The 17,959-nt window shown below is 51.4% G+C and overlaps 6 protein-coding genes across 6 annotated transcripts; 5 read left to right on the plus strand and 1 right to left on the minus strand.

Annotated features, from left to right (window-relative positions):
* Positions 1-1,747: 1,747 nt before the first annotated feature.
* On the minus strand, positions 1,748-3,274 carry PtrM4_085020 (SET domain containing protein; the record flags this gene model as incomplete). The annotated part of the gene is made up of 3 exons (XM_001940223.2): positions 1,748-2,372; positions 2,417-2,928; positions 2,984-3,274. 3 exons carry the CDS (start codon positions 3,272-3,274, stop codon positions 1,748-1,750), a joined length of 1,428 nt encoding a protein of 475 aa, XP_001940258.2.
* Positions 3,275-4,115: 841 nt separating this feature from the next.
* On the plus strand, positions 4,116-6,135 carry PtrM4_085030 (CDC14, protein-tyrosine phosphatase; the record flags this gene model as incomplete). Its single annotated transcript, XM_001940222.1, has 4 exons — positions 4,116-4,157; positions 4,225-4,546; positions 4,597-4,825; positions 4,872-6,135. 4 exons carry the CDS (start codon positions 4,116-4,118, stop codon positions 6,133-6,135), a joined length of 1,857 nt encoding a protein of 618 aa, XP_001940257.1.
* Positions 6,136-7,684: 1,549 nt separating this feature from the next.
* PtrM4_085040 (GAF domain-containing protein) lies at positions 7,685-8,493 on the plus strand (the record flags this gene model as incomplete). Its single annotated transcript, XM_066106655.1, has 5 exons — positions 7,685-7,687; positions 7,737-7,841; positions 7,872-7,932; positions 8,024-8,310; positions 8,383-8,493. 5 exons carry the CDS (start codon positions 7,685-7,687, stop codon positions 8,491-8,493), a joined length of 567 nt encoding a protein of 188 aa, XP_065963593.1.
* Positions 8,494-9,511: 1,018 nt separating this feature from the next.
* Positions 9,512-9,931, plus strand: PtrM4_085050 (DUF1754 domain containing protein; the record flags this gene model as incomplete). The annotated part of the gene is made up of 2 exons (XM_066106656.1): positions 9,512-9,535; positions 9,605-9,931. The coding sequence occupies 2 exons, from the start codon at positions 9,512-9,514 to the stop codon at positions 9,929-9,931; spliced, it is 351 nt and encodes a 116-aa protein (XP_065963594.1).
* A 2,217-nt stretch (positions 9,932-12,148) lies between these two features.
* Positions 12,149-13,893, plus strand: PtrM4_085060 (LysP, Amino acid transporter; the record flags this gene model as incomplete). Its single annotated transcript, XM_001940219.2, has 2 exons — positions 12,149-12,654; positions 12,708-13,893. 2 exons carry the CDS (start codon positions 12,149-12,151, stop codon positions 13,891-13,893), a joined length of 1,692 nt encoding a protein of 563 aa, XP_001940254.1.
* Positions 13,894-14,984: 1,091 nt separating this feature from the next.
* PtrM4_085070 (C6 zinc finger domain protein) lies at positions 14,985-17,395 on the plus strand (the record flags this gene model as incomplete). Its single annotated transcript, XM_066106657.1, has 4 exons — positions 14,985-16,323; positions 16,372-16,446; positions 16,500-17,024; positions 17,115-17,395. The coding sequence occupies 4 exons, from the start codon at positions 14,985-14,987 to the stop codon at positions 17,393-17,395; spliced, it is 2,220 nt and encodes a 739-aa protein (XP_065963595.1).
* Positions 17,396-17,959: the final 564 nt, after the last annotated feature.

Raw genomic sequence — 17,959 nt, forward strand, 5'->3', positions numbered from 1 at the left:
GTCATACTATTCGTCTGAGGCCCGATGGGCGGTTCACTGATCAGTCGTGTCACGTTCTGTCATCCGCTGCGCCGGTGCTCGAGTATGGATGGTCGCTGGCCGTATAGTTGGTCAAGTTGGGCTTCGTTCCCGACAGGCGCGTATCGTCGTAAGCGTACCAGGCTCGAAGATGGCAACCGAAATCAACAGAGCGAGTGCATGCGATTTGCAAAGGCAGAGAGACAGACGGAAGAATCGGGGACGGCCTGGCAAATGTACTGGTAAGCTGCTAACTGCGACCCTGGCCTAGTCTTTCTCTGGGGAAATTTGTGGGTGCAGGTGGCTGCGGGGCGGAAGGGCGCCATCCCATCATGGAACAGACGATGGGCATATACTCGCCGACACCTCTTTCGCCTACTATTGGCCGCTAAACCTTAACGCTGACCCTGCTGCCATGCGACATGCAGGAATTGCCTTACTCGTCAGATTTACGACCGTCTTCTTCCGCGTCTATCAGCACCTCCGAATCGCGGACACAGGACAGACTGGAACGAACGTCTTGCGGGGTTGTGGCTTCAGCGACAAAGAACGCCTAAGCATCGCCATCATATCATTGGAGATGCCGGTCCGACCGCTGTCATTGCACCACCTGCCCGAGTGAGTCAACGAGCCTCGTCTATGAGGACTATCAGCACGGCAGCCAGCCGCTCGTTTAAAAGGATGGTCCTTTTTGCCGCCCGTATGATCAATGAACACTTTACACACCACATGTGCTGATTGTTTCCAAGACACCAGTACGGTATAAACTAGTCTAACACAGCCGCACCCTAATTTTTCTAGAAGCTGAACAACGTCGACTAGAGACCATAGGTAGTCTCCGGTCTTGTGGAACAGGCAGCGTTCGTGGAGGATGCAGGCTGCTTATATATATCGGCTGGGGGCGGATCAATGACGGGCAACGCGGGAACCCGCTTATCGCGCCTCAGCCCCCAAACGTGTTGTAACATCTTCTTCTCAGCCTGATGGATAACTTCTTCGCGCATCAATACTCCTGTATCGAGAGACCCTGTGTATAGGGCTTGAGGTAAGCATGTTGGACGCCCTCAACAATGGCCGTTGTTTCGGGATGGCGGCCACGCGAGCCGTGTGATGCTGTGCCACATGCTTCATTTAGAGTCATCGCAAGCAACATCTGTCAAATTTGCAATATTATACGGCAATTGCAGTGGCCAGATATATACGCCGAGCTTCGGCGGGTCTTCCCATGTTTGAACTTCAGCATAGTTGCACAGATAGTCAAGTATGTACATGCGATGATTAAAGAAGCTGAAATGAATGACCGGCGGGCGATGCTTCTATTGATCTTCTACGATGAATGAGCTTCATGTCGTGTTCCTGGCCGTTACCGTTTTAAGGCGACTTGCATGAACCTTCGGGGTTGTGTGGGAACCAGATTAATTAGAAGGGTTACACGACGTTATATGAACTCGTGCCGTAGACCCTTGCGAATGTGCAAATGTGGTGTTCACCAGGCTTTTAAGAAAAGTCGTCTTCTTCATCTTCTGCTCCTTCGTCCATGCCTAGATAATGTATAACGACCTTTGAGTCTAGGAGTTTAGCTTTCTGTATCCAACGTTAGTCTAAATCATGTATAGCTCCGCAGATCACATTCAGGGACAGAAGTATAAACGTCTAGCTTGTCAAGCACACTGCCGGTCTTGATGCGACACCACATGAGCTAGCAAAGACGTTCTTCGGGCTGCATCACTCATCCCAAGGCAGCCCGACAAATGCCATACTGCTGTCCGGGGTACTTGTAATGCGGGGTATAGGGAATGACAACGCTTACCTGCCTGTCAAGAGTGAGTAGGGCTCGCTCTAGCATATCTAGCTCCAGACTTCGGAGTCGCTCCGCCAGTGTCCACGGCACATCCCGTATAGTAGCCTCGCGCTTAGTGCGTGCCGATCCTTTGAGCGTCTCGATCTGCGCGTCAACGCGATTCTCCAAAAGTACTGTTGCGCGTAGCTGGAAGACATCCCATGCTGGGTCCTCTTCGAGTTGTACACGTAGCTTGACAGTATCTAGCTCCTGCTCCTTCCAGAAAGATTGGATTTCTTTCTTGCCGTCTATTGTCTGTCGAATCTTGAAGTCTAGACCGTCTTCTTCGTTCACTACAACAAGCCATACATAGTCGCTTTCCCATTCTATGGCGCCGTTTTGCTCAAAGAGGCGGAAGCCAGGTGCGGCTGTCGAAACATACATCTTGGCCGGTCTTAGTGGATCATCGTCTGGGATGTCAAGGTCCAAGAAAATGACTTTGGCAGTCGTCATTGTTTCTTCAACGAAGCCATACGAGAAGATGTTTTCACACGCTCCCTTGTCATCGCCGTACCTAAGTCTGTTAGGGAGGATACTACCATGCTGATGATGACGTACGTGATGGTAATCTCCCCGCCTTGCGCGATGTTTTTGCCATCTCGAAGCAAAAGCAAAGCGTTCCCGTCGCGATCAGTCTCGTACAACGCGGCTGTTGCATCGCCCGATGCGTGGTTGGCCATATCGATGCACGGTACCATGCAGTCACCGACGTCTGGAAATTCTAGTGCTCTAGATCTATACATGGCGTCCACACGCATCCAGTCATCGAAAGTCACCATGCCGCTGTCTTCGTTCCACCAGTACTTGGCACACCAAGGGATAGACTCGGTAGCGGTGCGCAGCTTCTCGAACTCGCGCAGTAGACCATTGAGTTTAGCGCCAACAGCAGGCTTAAGCGTGGTCCCTACGAGAAGTTCAAGTTCCTCTTCGGTCCAGAAGGTGGGAAGCAGCTCATCTGGGAGGAACTTGACGTATTCGGTAAGAGGGTTCAGAACACCGATATCCTTGGTGTCTGGACAACAGATGGTTGCTTGAAACAGTAGAAACGTGAGCACGGCACCTCTTGTTGTCTGCTACTTGTCAGTCTCATATTTGGGACTTCAACACCGTAGAGGTTTGTCACACCCTTCCAAAGTCACCAAGAGAATCGAGGAGGTCGTGAAGATGGTGGTCCACTTTTGCAATAAGCTCTATGCTTCGCAGAGATATGATCAACTCCTTGGGAACAATCAGGAGAGGCTCAACGTTGCCAGCTTGGAGGGCTTGGCTGGCGACGACGGTCGATCCTCTGTCTTCATAGCCTGGTAAAGGGCCGACCTTGACGCCATTGAACTGGACACCGTGGAAAGTGGCCCATGTAGGCAAGGCGTCGACGGGCTGCTTGAGCCATCCCTCTGTCCTGCCTCGTCGTATCATAGCAAGGACCAAGATTGTGGTCAAGTGTCGGGGGTGGATATGCGTCTCCCCTACGCAACGGCTGTGTTGGCAAGGCTAACCAGGTGGCACAACAGATGCAATAGCGGCTACACGGCTGCATGCAGAGGGCACGATCGTGATGTGAGCTGGCCCTTAGCGTAGTGATACAAACAAGTCTACGATTACAGCATCAATCGAGATGCCAGTAGCCAGTATTCTTTTGGACCCTGTGAGGTCATGCAGCTGAACAGCTACAGGGAGGTAATCAAGACACAAGACGTTTCCTAAGAGACGAAATCAGTCACTATTCTATCTGGGAGAGCCATGAAGTTCCAGGCCGCAGCCGCGCATGCATGAGCACATGACGGGCCATGCGGCGGATGTTGAGCAGGGAGAGGCTCACGTCGTGCCGTGTTTTGATTGCGCTCGGGCCAGGATGTCTAGAGTTGTTGTTGTGGCCAGGGCGGTCATCCCGAAACCGTGGAGTGGAGCTAGTGGTAGCGTCCGTGCGCGGTTGTAAACAACAACAACATTGACATCTGCTTAAACCTCGAGCCATCCGCTGGTCACACATCTTTACAGCTATTGTTTCCCCAAAGCGCAGCAGGAGACGCAGACGGCATTCACGCCCACAGCTCCAGTCCGACAGCCTCTCCTCAATTGCCCTGCGCTGCCGCCATACCGTGCATTTGTTCCAAGTACCTAACAAGTCACGCCTCCGCACCCGTCCCACCACGACATCATCGCAGGTACCGGTCGACCTTTCCTCCACTGAAACACGCATTCCGAGAGTCGCGCCTTCTTCTTCCAAATGTCTTCACCACGCGAGCGAGTAGGCAAAATGCCCCGCGCTTCCACGACTAGCTACGGCCAGGTCATCGAGGTGAGCATCACAACAAAGGCCCAAACAATGCGCCCTGAACCTCCCTTCTGATGCATGCGCAAATTAGTATATCCAAGACAGGCTCTATCTCGCATCTTACACATATGCGCCTGATGCCTCGACACCCTTCCCGTACCCCAAGCAGAGCCAGTCGCCTTCCAAGCGGTCGTCGCGGGCACATGCAGGCCCCACTGCTACTGGCCACAAGGCGCATCCCCCCGTCTACTTCAGCATCGACAAGACGCTGCTCTACAATGCCTTCCACGGTGACTTTGGCCCACTTCACATTGGTCACCTCTACCGGTTTGCTGTCCAGCTGCACGAGGTGTTGGGAGACCCCGCAAACGAGGACCGCCCAGTAGTCTTCTGGAGCGGTGCCGACTCGAGGAGTAAGACCACTCCGCCCTAACCACTCGGGTGCCGATATTAACATGCATAGGTCGCGCGAACTCGGCCTGTATCCTGGCATGCTACATGGTACTCATCCAGTCTTGGCCACCGCATTTGGCGCTGGCGCCCATTGCCCAGATGGACCCGCCGTGCATGCCCTTTCGTGACGCCGGCTACAGCCAGGCCGACTACGTTCTGAACATTCAGGATGTCATCTACGGTGTCTGGAAGGCCAAGGAGGAAGGTCTTTGCGGGCTCAAGGACTTCAGTTTGGAGGAGTAGGTCCGCCATGTTGCATCCACTGAACATTACTAACATGCTCAGGTACGAGAAGTTTGAGCGGGTCGACATGGGCGACTTCAACTGGGTCACCCCCAACTTCCTGGCCTTTGCGTCACCACAGCAACAGCCCACCCACGAGATCCCGACTTCCTCGCCCATGTATGCGACGCTTCCATCCAATATTGCCGAAATCCAACGATCTGGACTCCCTGGCCCTTTCAAGAACGTCCTCTCTCACTTCGTCGCTCGCAATGTCGGCCTCGTAGTCCGATTGAACTCCGAACTGTACTCATCCTCGTACTTCACCAAGCTCGGCATCCAGCACTTGAACATGATCTTCGACGACGGAACCTGCCCACCTCTATCGCTTGTTCGCAAGTTTGTCAACCTCGCACATGAGATGATCACCGTGCAGAAGCGTGGCATTGCCGTTCACTGCAAGGCTGGACTAGGGAGGACTGGCTGCCTCATTGGAGCTTACTTGATCTACAAACACGGCTTCACTGCCAACGAGATCATCGCCTACATGCGCTTCATGCGTCCAGGTATGGTCGTTGGACCTCAACAGCACTGGCTCCACCTTAACCAGGGCACCTTCCGCGAGTGGTGGTACGAGGATACCATGAAGGCCAAGTATGCGCAGATGGTGCCATCGACACCCACCAAGTCACCACACAAGCAGCGCCTTGCTAGCAACGGGCAAACCTTCACCCCACCCAACGGGTCGCAGAAGCGTTCAGCGCTCGGTGAGATTGAGTCGAACGAGCGAAGCAATTCAGGGCACATTGGCGTGCTAGAGGATAACCTGCCTGCACCCACACCAGGGCAGCCGCGGAAGACTAGCAAGCTTTACGGCAGCGTGCGACAATCACCTCAGCGCATCGATGAGAACGAACCCTTTACAAAATCGCACACAGAAGTCAGGGCAGACATCACTCGCTTTGATGGCGAGTCAGACGAGGAATTCCACCTCCGTCAGATCGCGCGGCGAACATCATCGCGCTCACCAGCACGGTCACCAACCCACAAGGAGAAGCAGCGTCGTGCTTTCAGCACCACATCCGTCGTCCAGACCTCGGTAACGCATACCTCTTTCGGCTTTGGTGACGAGAGTGACCTCGAGAACACTGCACCAACTGGCCGGCCAAAGACACCCAAAGAGAAGAGCGGAAACGGCAGCATCAGCATGAGCAAGATCCGCTCGAGCCCTGCACGACGAAGCACAGACGGCAAGTCTGGTGTGCGAAAGACCAGCGGTCGTGTTGGCAGCGTTGGCAATGCCATCTCTCGCAGCACGAAGTCATGAGCAATGTTTCTGGATCTCACCTTCCCATCTTAATTCTGGAGTTCTAGCATGGCGCCTTGGAGCACGACATCCTCCATGACCGTTGTTCGTTTTTCTTCTCCTCAGCCAGTTTCCTCGTCGATCAGCATTCCCCGTGGGCTCGACGCTACATATGTCTGTGGGCTGGCGTTTTTTATCTGGATCACCAAAGTGTGTGCATAACGGTGTTGTTGGGCTATAACCTTTATTTTGGAATCTCCTGGGGCGGTGGGGGCGCATGGGTGCTTAATGTCTTTTCTTCTCTTTTCCCATTGTCTGTCTCGTTTTTCACCAGTCACTGTTTCTTGCCCACCACTACATTGGTTGACTCTTGTCTTGTCCCTTTTCGCGCGGTAATCTTGGCCTGCGGATATGTTCATGACGTGTATGAGTTAATGACAAACAGAAAGCATTGTTAGTTTTAAAACTTAGTACTATTACTTTCCCAACTACGATACAAAAACAAAGACTTTGTTTACACACACACACACACACACACACACACACACACACACACACACGTCTAGTACTGTGCTGCTTATTTAGTCAATTAATAGCTGGATGATGGTGATCTTCGCCTGGTTGCCAGAACAACCTGACTAAAAGAAAAGGAAGTTTGGTTTGCAAAAAGAAAGTCTGGACAGACTAGTGCATCTTTGGAAAGCATGAACTTGATAGATTCCCATCAATCACCCATCCGTCTTGTGGACGACCAGCACGCGACTCGAACGCGCAACCTTGGCCTTAGGAGGGCCACGCGCTACCATTGCGCCAACCGGCCGAGTTGTGATTCATGAAGGTAAGTTGTGGGGTAGGATGTATATGTAGTTGGATGTTTGTGTACGACATTGCACACGTGCAGCGTGCATCGTTCTCAGTAGATATTCAAGAGAATGTGGATTGGTAGCAGTACAAAAGACTTTATTGGGATTGTGTAAAATTTCTCTCCTTGGTACAGGAAGTGGAGTCAGGGTTCTTTTTACACCATGGTTTTCGTTCAAGGTGGGGATTGATGGATGAGTTTGGCCGAACGATGCAGGTAGAGACGAGGAAGAATACCAATACATTCTTCCCTAGATGTCTGGAAAGGGCTTGTTTCATAATGATTACTTTATGTATATTAAGAACACTGGGTTTGGCTGCACTCTATCGTCGTTCCTTTATTGTATTTGTAACCAGACGACGAAAATTAGACGATGACGCCATCTTCAGTAGCTTTTTTGGGGGATACGGAACGCGGTCCTTGACTTATGTGCATGCCCGGCTGCCGAACACAAGAGAAGAGTCATACAAAGGTGTACATAATATACAGATCCAAGACTGTCTATCATACAGAAGTATTTTCGTTACAAGAAGCCTCGATTTGATCGTCTCAGACGTTGCAAAATTCATCTGTGTGCGTTGCATTTGCCATCGTGACCGACCGGGAAGCATCGGCGACTGCGGAGAAACAGCCGAGGAAACTGCGTTCTTTGTGTTTGTAGGTGTGGAACACTGAGAAAGCACATTGAATATTTTCGGAGTTTTCAAAATGGTATGTGGGCGGCGTGTTGGACGCGACGGTTGATTGACTGGTGTGACAGGTGCACGCGGACTCTTCCAGTTTTGCATCGGGCATGAGTAAAAAGGAGGTTTATGCACAAGTCCTCGAGCAAGCGAGGTCACTGTTCGATGGACAGAGGAATTGGGTAAGGAAACGTCGTTTTCTAATGTTATAGGAAAGAGCGTGGAAGTATGAGTTTTATGGCTTTTGTATGCTAACTCGTCTTCGCAGGTCTGGTAAGCCAACGTCTACACTATATCATGACTGGCGCGGTCTTTGTTATTTATATCGTCTAACACACATGCGACAGTAACTTCTCAAATACAGCGTCTCTGCTCTGGCACGCTTACCACTCCCTCCCTTCACCATCATCATCGGTAAACTGGGCTGGTTTCTACTTCACCGACCCAGCGAAAGAGACGCGCCTTCTACTAGGCCCTTTTCAAGGGCAGGTCGCTTGTCAGAGCATTGCGTTTGGGCGCGGTGTATGTGGGACTGCAGCTAAAGAGGCGAAGACGCAACTTGTCGAGGACGTAGACAAGTTTCCAGGACACATTGCGTGTGATGGGAAGAGCAGGAGTGAGATTGTTGTTCCTGTTGTACAGGATGGGAAGGTGAGTTTAGTTGGTTCAATTCGGGGATTGTGGAAGGAAAGTGCATAGATCAGAGTTGCTAATAAAGTGCAGGTAGTGGCAATAATCGATATTGACTGTGCGGAACTCAACGGGTTTACGGAAGAAGATCAGGAGGCATTGGAGGAGTTGGCAGAGTTACTTTCTCAGTCGTGCGACTTTTGAGACTGAGCTATTCTCGTAATTGCGCGACCTCTGAATTGGAGGGATTTGGGTCATTGGGTCTATCAGACGGAAGGTTTTGGGTGTGTCTTTTGCTCCACGGGTTTCGGGAGGTCTTCTGCGCCAGGAAATATTTCAACATGGTGTCCTGGCGTTGTCCGGCTTGGCGGAAGTATGTTATCATCGTATTCTGCGCATACTGCGTTACCGCTCTTCTGTCACATGTCTCTGTCAAAGCGTTACGAGCTACGTAGGGTTCAACAGTTCTCACAGCAATGTTCGTATGAAGTTGGGTACGCTCTGGCCTCCCAGTTCGAAATCGGCAATGCAAAGCCGACCCGTATTCGATGTCATCCACGTTTCGGCGGTGGTCCACGGGATACGCATTTCAAAGGTCGCCTATCTCGTCATCGCGGAGGTTCCATTGTAGAATCGTCACCGCAGGTGGGGCACGATAAGTGACATACACTGGTGGTCTCTGGCGTTGTTGTATCTGCCATGGATGGGTACTGGTGAAGCTTGGAGCAACGGGTGCCAGGGGTTCGGCCCTTGTGATTATTCTAAAGTGATAGTCGCTGCGATTAAGTTATGCATCCCCGTGCTCGGAGACGTGTCGACTCTTCGGTACAATGCGGTTAAATAGTAAGAGCCGAAGAACGTGCGAGATAAGCTGTATTGCAAATCTTTTGTCGACCGAAGGATGGAGTAATCTTGAAGATTGATAACTGAATAAGACGTTTACATATTACTCGTACGAGCTCGTGATGATTGTCTTGCAGTCGTACGACAGGCCGTTAAGATGGATGTGTCAGGTTGTTGTCCTTAATGCGCAAACAAAGCCATCTTGAAAGTTTCGGTGAGCACCTGAGGTCAGAGGAAATATTTCTGGGTAGGTTGTCGATAGGCTGTTGTTACCAAAACGTCGATGCTCCACTTTTGTCACATCACGTGCGGACCCGTTGGTTGATCTTCGCGTGTTCATGCAAGAGCAAGCCCACAATCACACCGTCACTCCACCACGATGCCATCTTCAGACTACACGGCGGTGGCAGGTGGCGCGCTGAAACTCAAAGGTGTTGGGGTCGACAAAAAGAAGAAGAAGAAGAAGGCTAAGCCCGCCGCGGATACGACCAAAGCCAGCGAAGAAGCTCCTACCGACGTCGCGAAACGACCCACGTCAGACGAAGACGCGTCCAAATCCCACTCGGGTACGCCAGGTCGCTCTCTATCACCCGAGTCTGCGGAACGATCGATAAGAGAGGGCGGTGGCAGACACAAGACCGAAGCCGAGAGACGATACGATGAAATGCGACGGAAGAGGTTGGAGGAGAGGATGAGGAAGGAAGGCGTCAAGACCCACAAAGAGAAGGTGGAGGAGCTTAACAAATACCTAAGCGGCTTGAGCGAGCACCACGACATGCCGAAGATTGGTCCTGGCTAAAACGCGCTCGGAGCTGGGTGGCTGGAAGCCCTACACAGCTTATATACTGTACACAGGCCGGCAGCCAATGGGAACAGAGTATCCTGGATATCTACCACAAAAGATTCCCCTGACTAGGCCATCCGAAGACGCGGAAAGAACGGCTTATTGTCTTACAGCACATGCGTATGCGGGAACGTCGAGGGATGCAGTTCATTCTGCATGACTCGAACAGCACGGGTACTACCAGAATAGGATGAATGGAATTGATAAATGGACACGTTGCTTAGTACGGCGCTGATTGTCTTGCCTTGTTTAAAAAGTATGTTTGTATACAACAATGTTGATGGAATTCATCCCGTGATCTGATGTCAATACCAGGGTTCAATTTCCGCGATTTGGGCATTCACAAGGGTCCTGGACTTGTATGCGGTACAATTCTTGGAGCTTGCGACCGTCCCGTTGGTGACTACCAGATGGTAATCTTCACATCGGTCAGCTACCGGTATGCTTACCGTCCGTCGTATGTGAGCCGCCCAGGATGGCTTGAATGGCACCCCACAAGCCAGGCTCAATACTCACATGCGGGCGGTCTTTCTCCGAGAATCTGGTAGGGCCGGGACATGGCGCTGTTTGGTTGTGAGCACCGTCATGTGGGTGGTACAGCGACTCTCACCGCCGAACAAACACGGCAAGAAATCCGCGATGTCGTGACAAGACTCACACCAGCGTGCAGGAAACTGTGATTGGCTTGTAGCTTTATTATTACACATGATGTGACTTTGAAAGCCGGTTCACGGATAGGGTGGCGGGAAGGGCTAGGTGCGCGCTTCCTTAAACTACCAGATACGAGCACCTTTGAGAACTGGCTATCTACCAACAACGCTCGGGTCACCCACGATACGGCTCCGGCATATGTTCCCTGAATCTTGGCTTCTTTATTGGCTAGACATGAGCTGCATGTCTGTACGGGCTACCGGTAATCTGCAAGCCTGTGAAAGCTACTTGATCCAAGCGTCGCAGTGTGGCGACATTCACTCCGCATGCCCAGAGTATAGTGAGCAAATTGACCACCCCGAGTACAGTGGACCGCAGAGGTTCCGACGCGGGGTAACGTTACATACTCCTTCAGACACACACACACACATGTGCCCATCATCATTTTCCTTCTACCTGCTGCATTTTCCGTATCTGGACTAATATACTAAACGGCCTTTGTTCACAAGTGTCGTTCTGGCGAAAGCCCGAGGCCATGGTCAGATGCCAAAAGTCAGGATAGTGGTTCGCACGAGCTGCCAGTCGCGGCCCTTTGTCGGGGTCTGCCTGCGCTAGGCATTCTAGAAACACTCCTCATCTGGACACGCTCCGGAAAAGTCGTCAGCCTGCGATAGTGGCTTGCAGTATGATGGGCTGTCAAGCATGATCCACCTGCCCAGATTGCTTAGCGCAGCGCCAAAAGGCTCGATAGCTGCTTGCTTGAGCGTCAGCGAGGCTTGTCTCAATGCCAAATCTCACCCTTGAGCGAATTGGGAGGCCCAACGCCCCGTATCACCCTGTCGCGTGCTGCTCAAGTGACATGCCATCCGGATGAAAGCGATTGCAACAATAATGCTGGGGAAATCTTAGGGACCATACCCAGCCTGCCCGGCGTCAGCGTCACCACGACAATATGGCAATCAAGCGGCTCCAAGATCGTCCGGAAGCAAGCGGCTTGGGAGTGAGAAGCAACACCCCACGTCGGCTTGACGGAACTGCAGTCATAGTAATAACGAGATGCCGAAGTTGTGGTTGTCGCTCATCTTACCCCAGTCGCATGAGCTCACCCTTATCATGCACCCTGGGTGAACTTTAGTCTGGCAACGGCATCGCCGCTGTCCCTGGGGCCCTTCTATTCGCTAGTCAATACACATCTTACCACCAGCATTCCAGACGACCAGAGCTATGCCCCATTTAGTCTGCAGCCTGCTGTTTGCCGCTAGGGCCTAGCCCATGTTCTGATGTTGTGCTCGGTGGCCGGGGTAAGTGAAGGCGCTCGAAATGGTTGGAACACCGTCACGGACCTGATAATATAAAGATCATCCTGGTACTGCCTTTTACCTGTCTACTGGGACAGTCAACTTTCGCCCTCTCTTTCGCACCTTTGTGCTTGCCGTGCTACTACGCACTCTTCCTTGGTAGACCCAGGCTCAGCCCTATCATCTGCCTGTCCCTCCATACTAGGCGCATCGAGACCCCATCATGCAGGCCCACGACAACGAGAAGCAGCAGTTTGCTGTCGCTGGCGAGTCGCCCTCCGACCACGGTGTTGGCGATATCCACGACACAAAGGATCATGCCATAAATGAGGCTGCCGGTGTCTACGGATCGGCCCAGCGCGCCGAAGAATACGGATACGTGCAGCGAGGTCTCAAGTCTCGTCACATCCAATTCATCGCTCTCGGAGGAACCATCGGAACCGGTCTCTTCTTGGGTATCGGTGGTGCCTTCGCCAATGCTGGTCCCGTCTCTGTTCTCCTCGGTTACACTATCACTGGTGTCGCAGTCTTCGGTATGATGCAATGTCTCGGAGAGATGGCCACATGGCTTCCTCTACCCGGTGCTATCCCCCAGTATTCCGCTCGTTACGCCGACCCTGCTCTTGGTTTTGCCGTCGGTTGGAACAACTGGTACAACAGCTCCATCACCCTCTGTGCCGAAATCTCTGCTGCCGCCCTGTTGATCAACTTTTGGGACACGGAAGAAAAGTAAGCAAGGCCCACTCAGGAGCAGGGCAACATATACTGACTTCAGTCGCCAGATACAACCCTGCAATCTGGATTACCCTCATCATCCTGCTCATCATCGGCCTGAACATCTTCGCGGTGTCGATTTACGGAGAGGCCGAGTTTATATTCGCTTCGATCAAAATCATCACAATTCTAGGTCTCCTGATTGCCGGTTTGGTCATCATGTTGGGCGGTGCTCCCGACAAGGACAGACGCGGCTTCCGGTACTGGAAAGAAGGTGCGATGAAGGAATACGTTGGCACGGGCAATACCGGACGATTCACTGGTCTCTGGTCCACACTCGTCAACGCAGCTTTCTCGTACGGTGGTGTTGAGATGGTCGCCGTTGCCGCTGGTGAAGCTGCCAACCCCCGCAAGAACATCCCCAAGGCTGTCAAGCGTGTCTTCTGGCGTATTCTCTTCTTCTACGTCCTCGGTTCCTTCGTCATCGGAACTACTATCAGCTCCAACGACCCCCAGCTCACTGCTGATGGTGCCAAGGGTGCGCAGAAGTCTCCCTGGGTCATCGCCATGAAGAATGCCGGTATCCCCGTTCTGCCCCACATCATCAACGCTGTTATCTTGACATCGGCCACATCATCCGGCAACGCCTTCTTGTACACTGGCTCCCGTTACCTGTTCGGTATCGCACAAAACAAACAGGCTCCTCAGTTTCTCCTCAAGTGCAACAAGCAGGGTGTTCCCATCTACTGCGTTGCAGTCACAGCCTCCATCTCTTTGCTCACTTACATGAGTGTCAGCACTGGCGCCAGCAAGGTGTTCGCGTGGTTCCAGAACTTGGTCACAATCGCCTCGCTCTTCACCTGGTGCTCCATCTGCTACACATATGTCTGCTTCCGCAAGGCTCAAATCGCCCAAAATGTGGACCGCAACGAGCTGGTGTTCCGGAGCAGGTTCCAGCCATACACTGCATGGGCCGCTTTTGTATACTTTGCTCTGATCATCTTCTTCAACGGTTTCAAGGTCTTTACCAAGAAGAATTGGGGCCCAGACGAGTTGACCGACTTCTTCACCGCCTACATTGGCATTGCCATCTTCGGTCTCCTCTTTATCTTCTGGAAGGTCTTCAAGCGCACCAAGCAGGTCAACCCGGCCGAGGCTGATATCTGGAGTGGAAAGGCTGCACTTGATGCCGAGGTTTGGCCTGAGCAGATCCCGCGTAACGCTCTGGAGAAGTTTTGGTTCTGGCTTTGCTAGTCGAATGTTGTTATAATCGGTTTTGTAATGTCGATATTGGGGGTTGTTCCTTTTTTCTCTTTGCACGAGAGTTATGAATAGATGTGATAAGCCTTGAGCTGTGGGACACGAATCAATACATGTATGTACTCCATGCAACTACAGATGGTAATGTGAAGAACGAAGGAGAGCTTCTGAGTGCGAGGTGATGAATCTCCACATAGTTAGTCACTCGTGCGTAGCCACGCCCTATGGTTTTGCCGACGGCAAACTATGGGGCGCCTTACGGCATGCTCTCCACTGACATGCCAAAAGCCGACGCGATGATCGCCACACTTGTACCTTGGTGACCCATCACATGTTCGGAGACTTTCACAAGGCTCTTGACCTTCTAATGCCTTCACATGCAAATGCAAAATGCAAAATGCAAAATGTAAAATTCGGGTGATTGCTTTGCGCACATGTGCGCCAGCACTTCATTGGTCTAGTGCGTGTGGCTGGGTGCGGCGTGTTTCCGCGACACAGGTTCGTACAATCTCTGCAAACCTTAGATACGCCACGGTCCCAAGCCTTTTCCAGCGACGTCGAGTTATGGCTACTATAATGAGACCTCGACGTCGCAGATTATGCACGAAGACACGTCCAACGGTGAAGAAGACATGCGTCGCACCAGACTGCCACGAGTACCTGGTCCGTTAAGGCCATTTATCCTCCAAATCGGTGTTGGCGCGTATTTAAATTCCGCCCTGTCGGCATCTTCCAGGCACCAGTCTTCGTACATCAACGTCTTCTTATTAATACTGTACTTTTTGGTCCTTGTCCGGACTATTCGTCTTGTTATCGGAAAAGAACACGCGACCACTAGCACTTTCCGTACAGCTGTCGTGCGTAAGCCTGAAGCCCGGAAACTTCACTAGCTGGTCCCGATAACTATACGCTTCGGTCCTCGCGCTAACCGGACGCCTTGATGACAAAGATGGAATTGCACAGTTAGCAAGAGCAAGGAAAGTTCAGAGACGTTATGCATGGGCGTCTACATTCCATAGACTATTCGAGAAACTGTGCGCCCAGCTTTACCCATAACGCTGCCGCCACGAGGACCCTGAAACACTATGACAGACCGGACGAATGAAGCCAGCGACAAACCCGGCGCGCGATGGAACTTGTCCGACCAACTTGTCAACAGCCCGGACTCTGAGCTACCCAAAAAACCACAGGACCAACCCTTGAATCGCGCTTGTGAGGCATGCCGCATCTCAAAGGTTCGATGTCTCATGAATCCAGACACGAGCTCGTCGCAATGCCAACGATGCGCCAAGGCCAATCGGACTTGCGTTTTTGCGCCGCCTGCTAAGAGGAGACAACGAAAAAGAACAGATGTGCGAGTAACGGAATTGGAGAAGGAAATACAGCAGATGCGCAGTCTCTTGAAGACAAATACCACCAGATCATCCAATGACGTCAGCGAACATGAATCTGAAGACGAGTCAGACGACCAAGCACATACAGGAGAAAAGAGAAAACCCCCGAGCGTCCAAAGTCAATCGGCTGGGACGACGTCGACGTATTCTGTATTTACGGCCCCCGTCAGCACAGGACCAATGGCCGATGCTGCCGTCACTGGCGCGCCAACAGACTTTTTCGGGTCTTCTGAAAACGACATAATCGATCGCAATGTTGTCTCTGAAGACATGGCACGGGAGCTTTTGACTATCTGGCGCAATGAGCTCGTTACTGCTTGTCCGGGCATAACCATACCTAAACATTGGGATGTCCTCGATCTTCGGTCAAATAAGCCGGCACTGTTCCACGCAATCATGGCCGCAGCTGCTCACTCAAAAGGCTCCGCTTTGTCAGACAGACTCCATGAGGAGACAGTTCTCTTGTACGCTCGATCTGCGTTCATCAAAGGGGAGAAGTCAGTCCAAGCTATTCAGGCGCTGATTGTCACTGTTTCTTACTATTCGCCTTCAAAGACGCCTGGCCACCTTCAGATTTACCAGTGGGTTAACATGGCAGCATCAATGGCGCTCGAGCTGGGCTTGACTTCCAAGCCCAGAACGCACGAACAGCTGCCTAAACGTGCGATCAGAACACTACACAAGATCTCCTCACCAGAGGAACTACTTGAGCACTGTCGTACTATCCTGTTGCTATACATTATCAGCGCGGGCTTTTCGATGAGATTGAAGCGACCCAATATCCTACTCTTCAACAGCTGGATGGAAGAATGTTCCAACATTCTAGAAAAGTCGAAGCTTTTGGATGACAAAAGGATCCTCGCGTGGCTAAAACTACAAAGAATAGCTGATGAAGCTAATACCGCGTTTGGCTTCGACGATGCGAGTACTAGTTTCACTCTCTCGGAACTGCGGATGCAAATCATCCTGCGCATCTTCGATCGGAGGATGCAAGATTGGAGGAAGTCGGTCCCCGACGATGTCATGACACGTAGGTTATCTAGACAAGCTTCTTAGGTGTGCTTTGCTGACCTGTTAGTGAACCTCGAGCTAGAGTATCACGCAGATATGCTTTCCATGTGGGAGTTTGGCATGGACGGAGGCCGCTATGATGGTGAGTCGTATGCTCAATTGAGCACCTTCGAGACTAATGTCATATCCTACCAGTCATCGAGTTCAGGAACAGATACGTCACTCTGCCCGCGTTAGACGACGACTGTGTACAACCAGAGTCCCTCCTCTCCCGATCAGCCCTCCAAATCAACGCCACTACCAAATGCATAAGCGCAGCACATGCCATGCTAGACAGCTTCATTGCAGTCCCAACCGACAAATTACGAAAATCACCAAACGCCCTCTACGTCCGAGCGGTTTATTCGCTAGTCACATTGCTGAAAGCCGACTATGCCGTCGGAACCGACGCGGAGATGGGCGAGTTATTCGAAAGCCAGAACCTCAAAGTGCAATTTTATCTTGATACGGTGCTGAAGAAAACAAAAGAGGCAGCAGGACCGCAAGAGTGCCGAAACCCAAGTCACTGGAACTTTTTGCTCGAAGCAAAACTGAAGAGCTGGTGGGACGAATACCGGGAGTGGCGGAAAGAAGGTAGAGACCAAAAACGAAGAAAGACAAAGTCAGGCGACGATAGCGATCCAACGACTGGAAACCAAACACCAGCGTTTGTAGAGCCCAGTTCACAACATGGAACAGCATCCCCAGTCAACCCATCGCTTGTCACCACATCACAACAACAACATCAACATCATCCTCATCCCCCACAAGCACTACAAATGCCAAATTTCAACATCACAAACTCGTATCCTACCCAGCCAACGTGGAATACGAACGAATTGGGCCTCGACACAACAACCCCAGCACAACAACAGCCTGTGGGTGACCAAGCAGCATACACACATGAAATGGGAGATTTTTCAGCCGCGTTTCAAAACGGCGATTTGTATCTTTGGAATGATCTCACGGCTGATAACTTTAACGGGTGGGTTCCGCAGAATGGGCCATACGGGGGGATGGGATTTGGGGGGATGAATAGTCAGGGTTTCTGAACAATATCCTCGTGGAGCGGTTCATTTGACGAGTTTCTTGTAGAAGTAGTTTTCCGATTTAGGATTGTATAATTTTACCGTTGGAAATTATCTGTGGAGTTCCTCTTGCTCAACTCATTTAGGGTACAAGCACTATCTTGCGTTTGCTTTCTTTAGAATTTCTTTACTTTTCTCAAAAGATCATGTTTTAAATAGCGTACACGTATGACTTGACAGTTGTCAGGTACGGTGGAGTTTCGCAAGAACAGCCGCCGATCATGGCGTTGTGCATTCTGAGATTTTCAAATTTGCCGAAGATTCTCCACACAGACATGAGAAGTTTTGCGATCAGTTTTTAGTCCATGCCGGCTTGATGATGACGTTTTTAGAAAGAAAGAGTCCGTGGAATAGGAAAGTGGAGGAGAAGGAAAGTACAGCTTGCAGCAGAGGATATATATACACTCTGCCAATACATCTGTCCAGGTCATCAGGATGATTAATATTGCATTTCCAAGATCTCGGAAAAGGGACATAGGAGACGAGAGACTTTTTTAAGAACCAGAGAAAGTCAGCATCGTACCTTCT

The sequence above is a fragment of the Pyrenophora tritici-repentis genome, chromosome 3 (assembly GCF_003171515.1).
Source record: "Pyrenophora tritici-repentis strain M4 chromosome 3, whole genome shotgun sequence".
In the NCBI taxonomy this organism is placed as follows: domain Eukaryota; kingdom Fungi; phylum Ascomycota; class Dothideomycetes; order Pleosporales; family Pleosporaceae; genus Pyrenophora; species Pyrenophora tritici-repentis.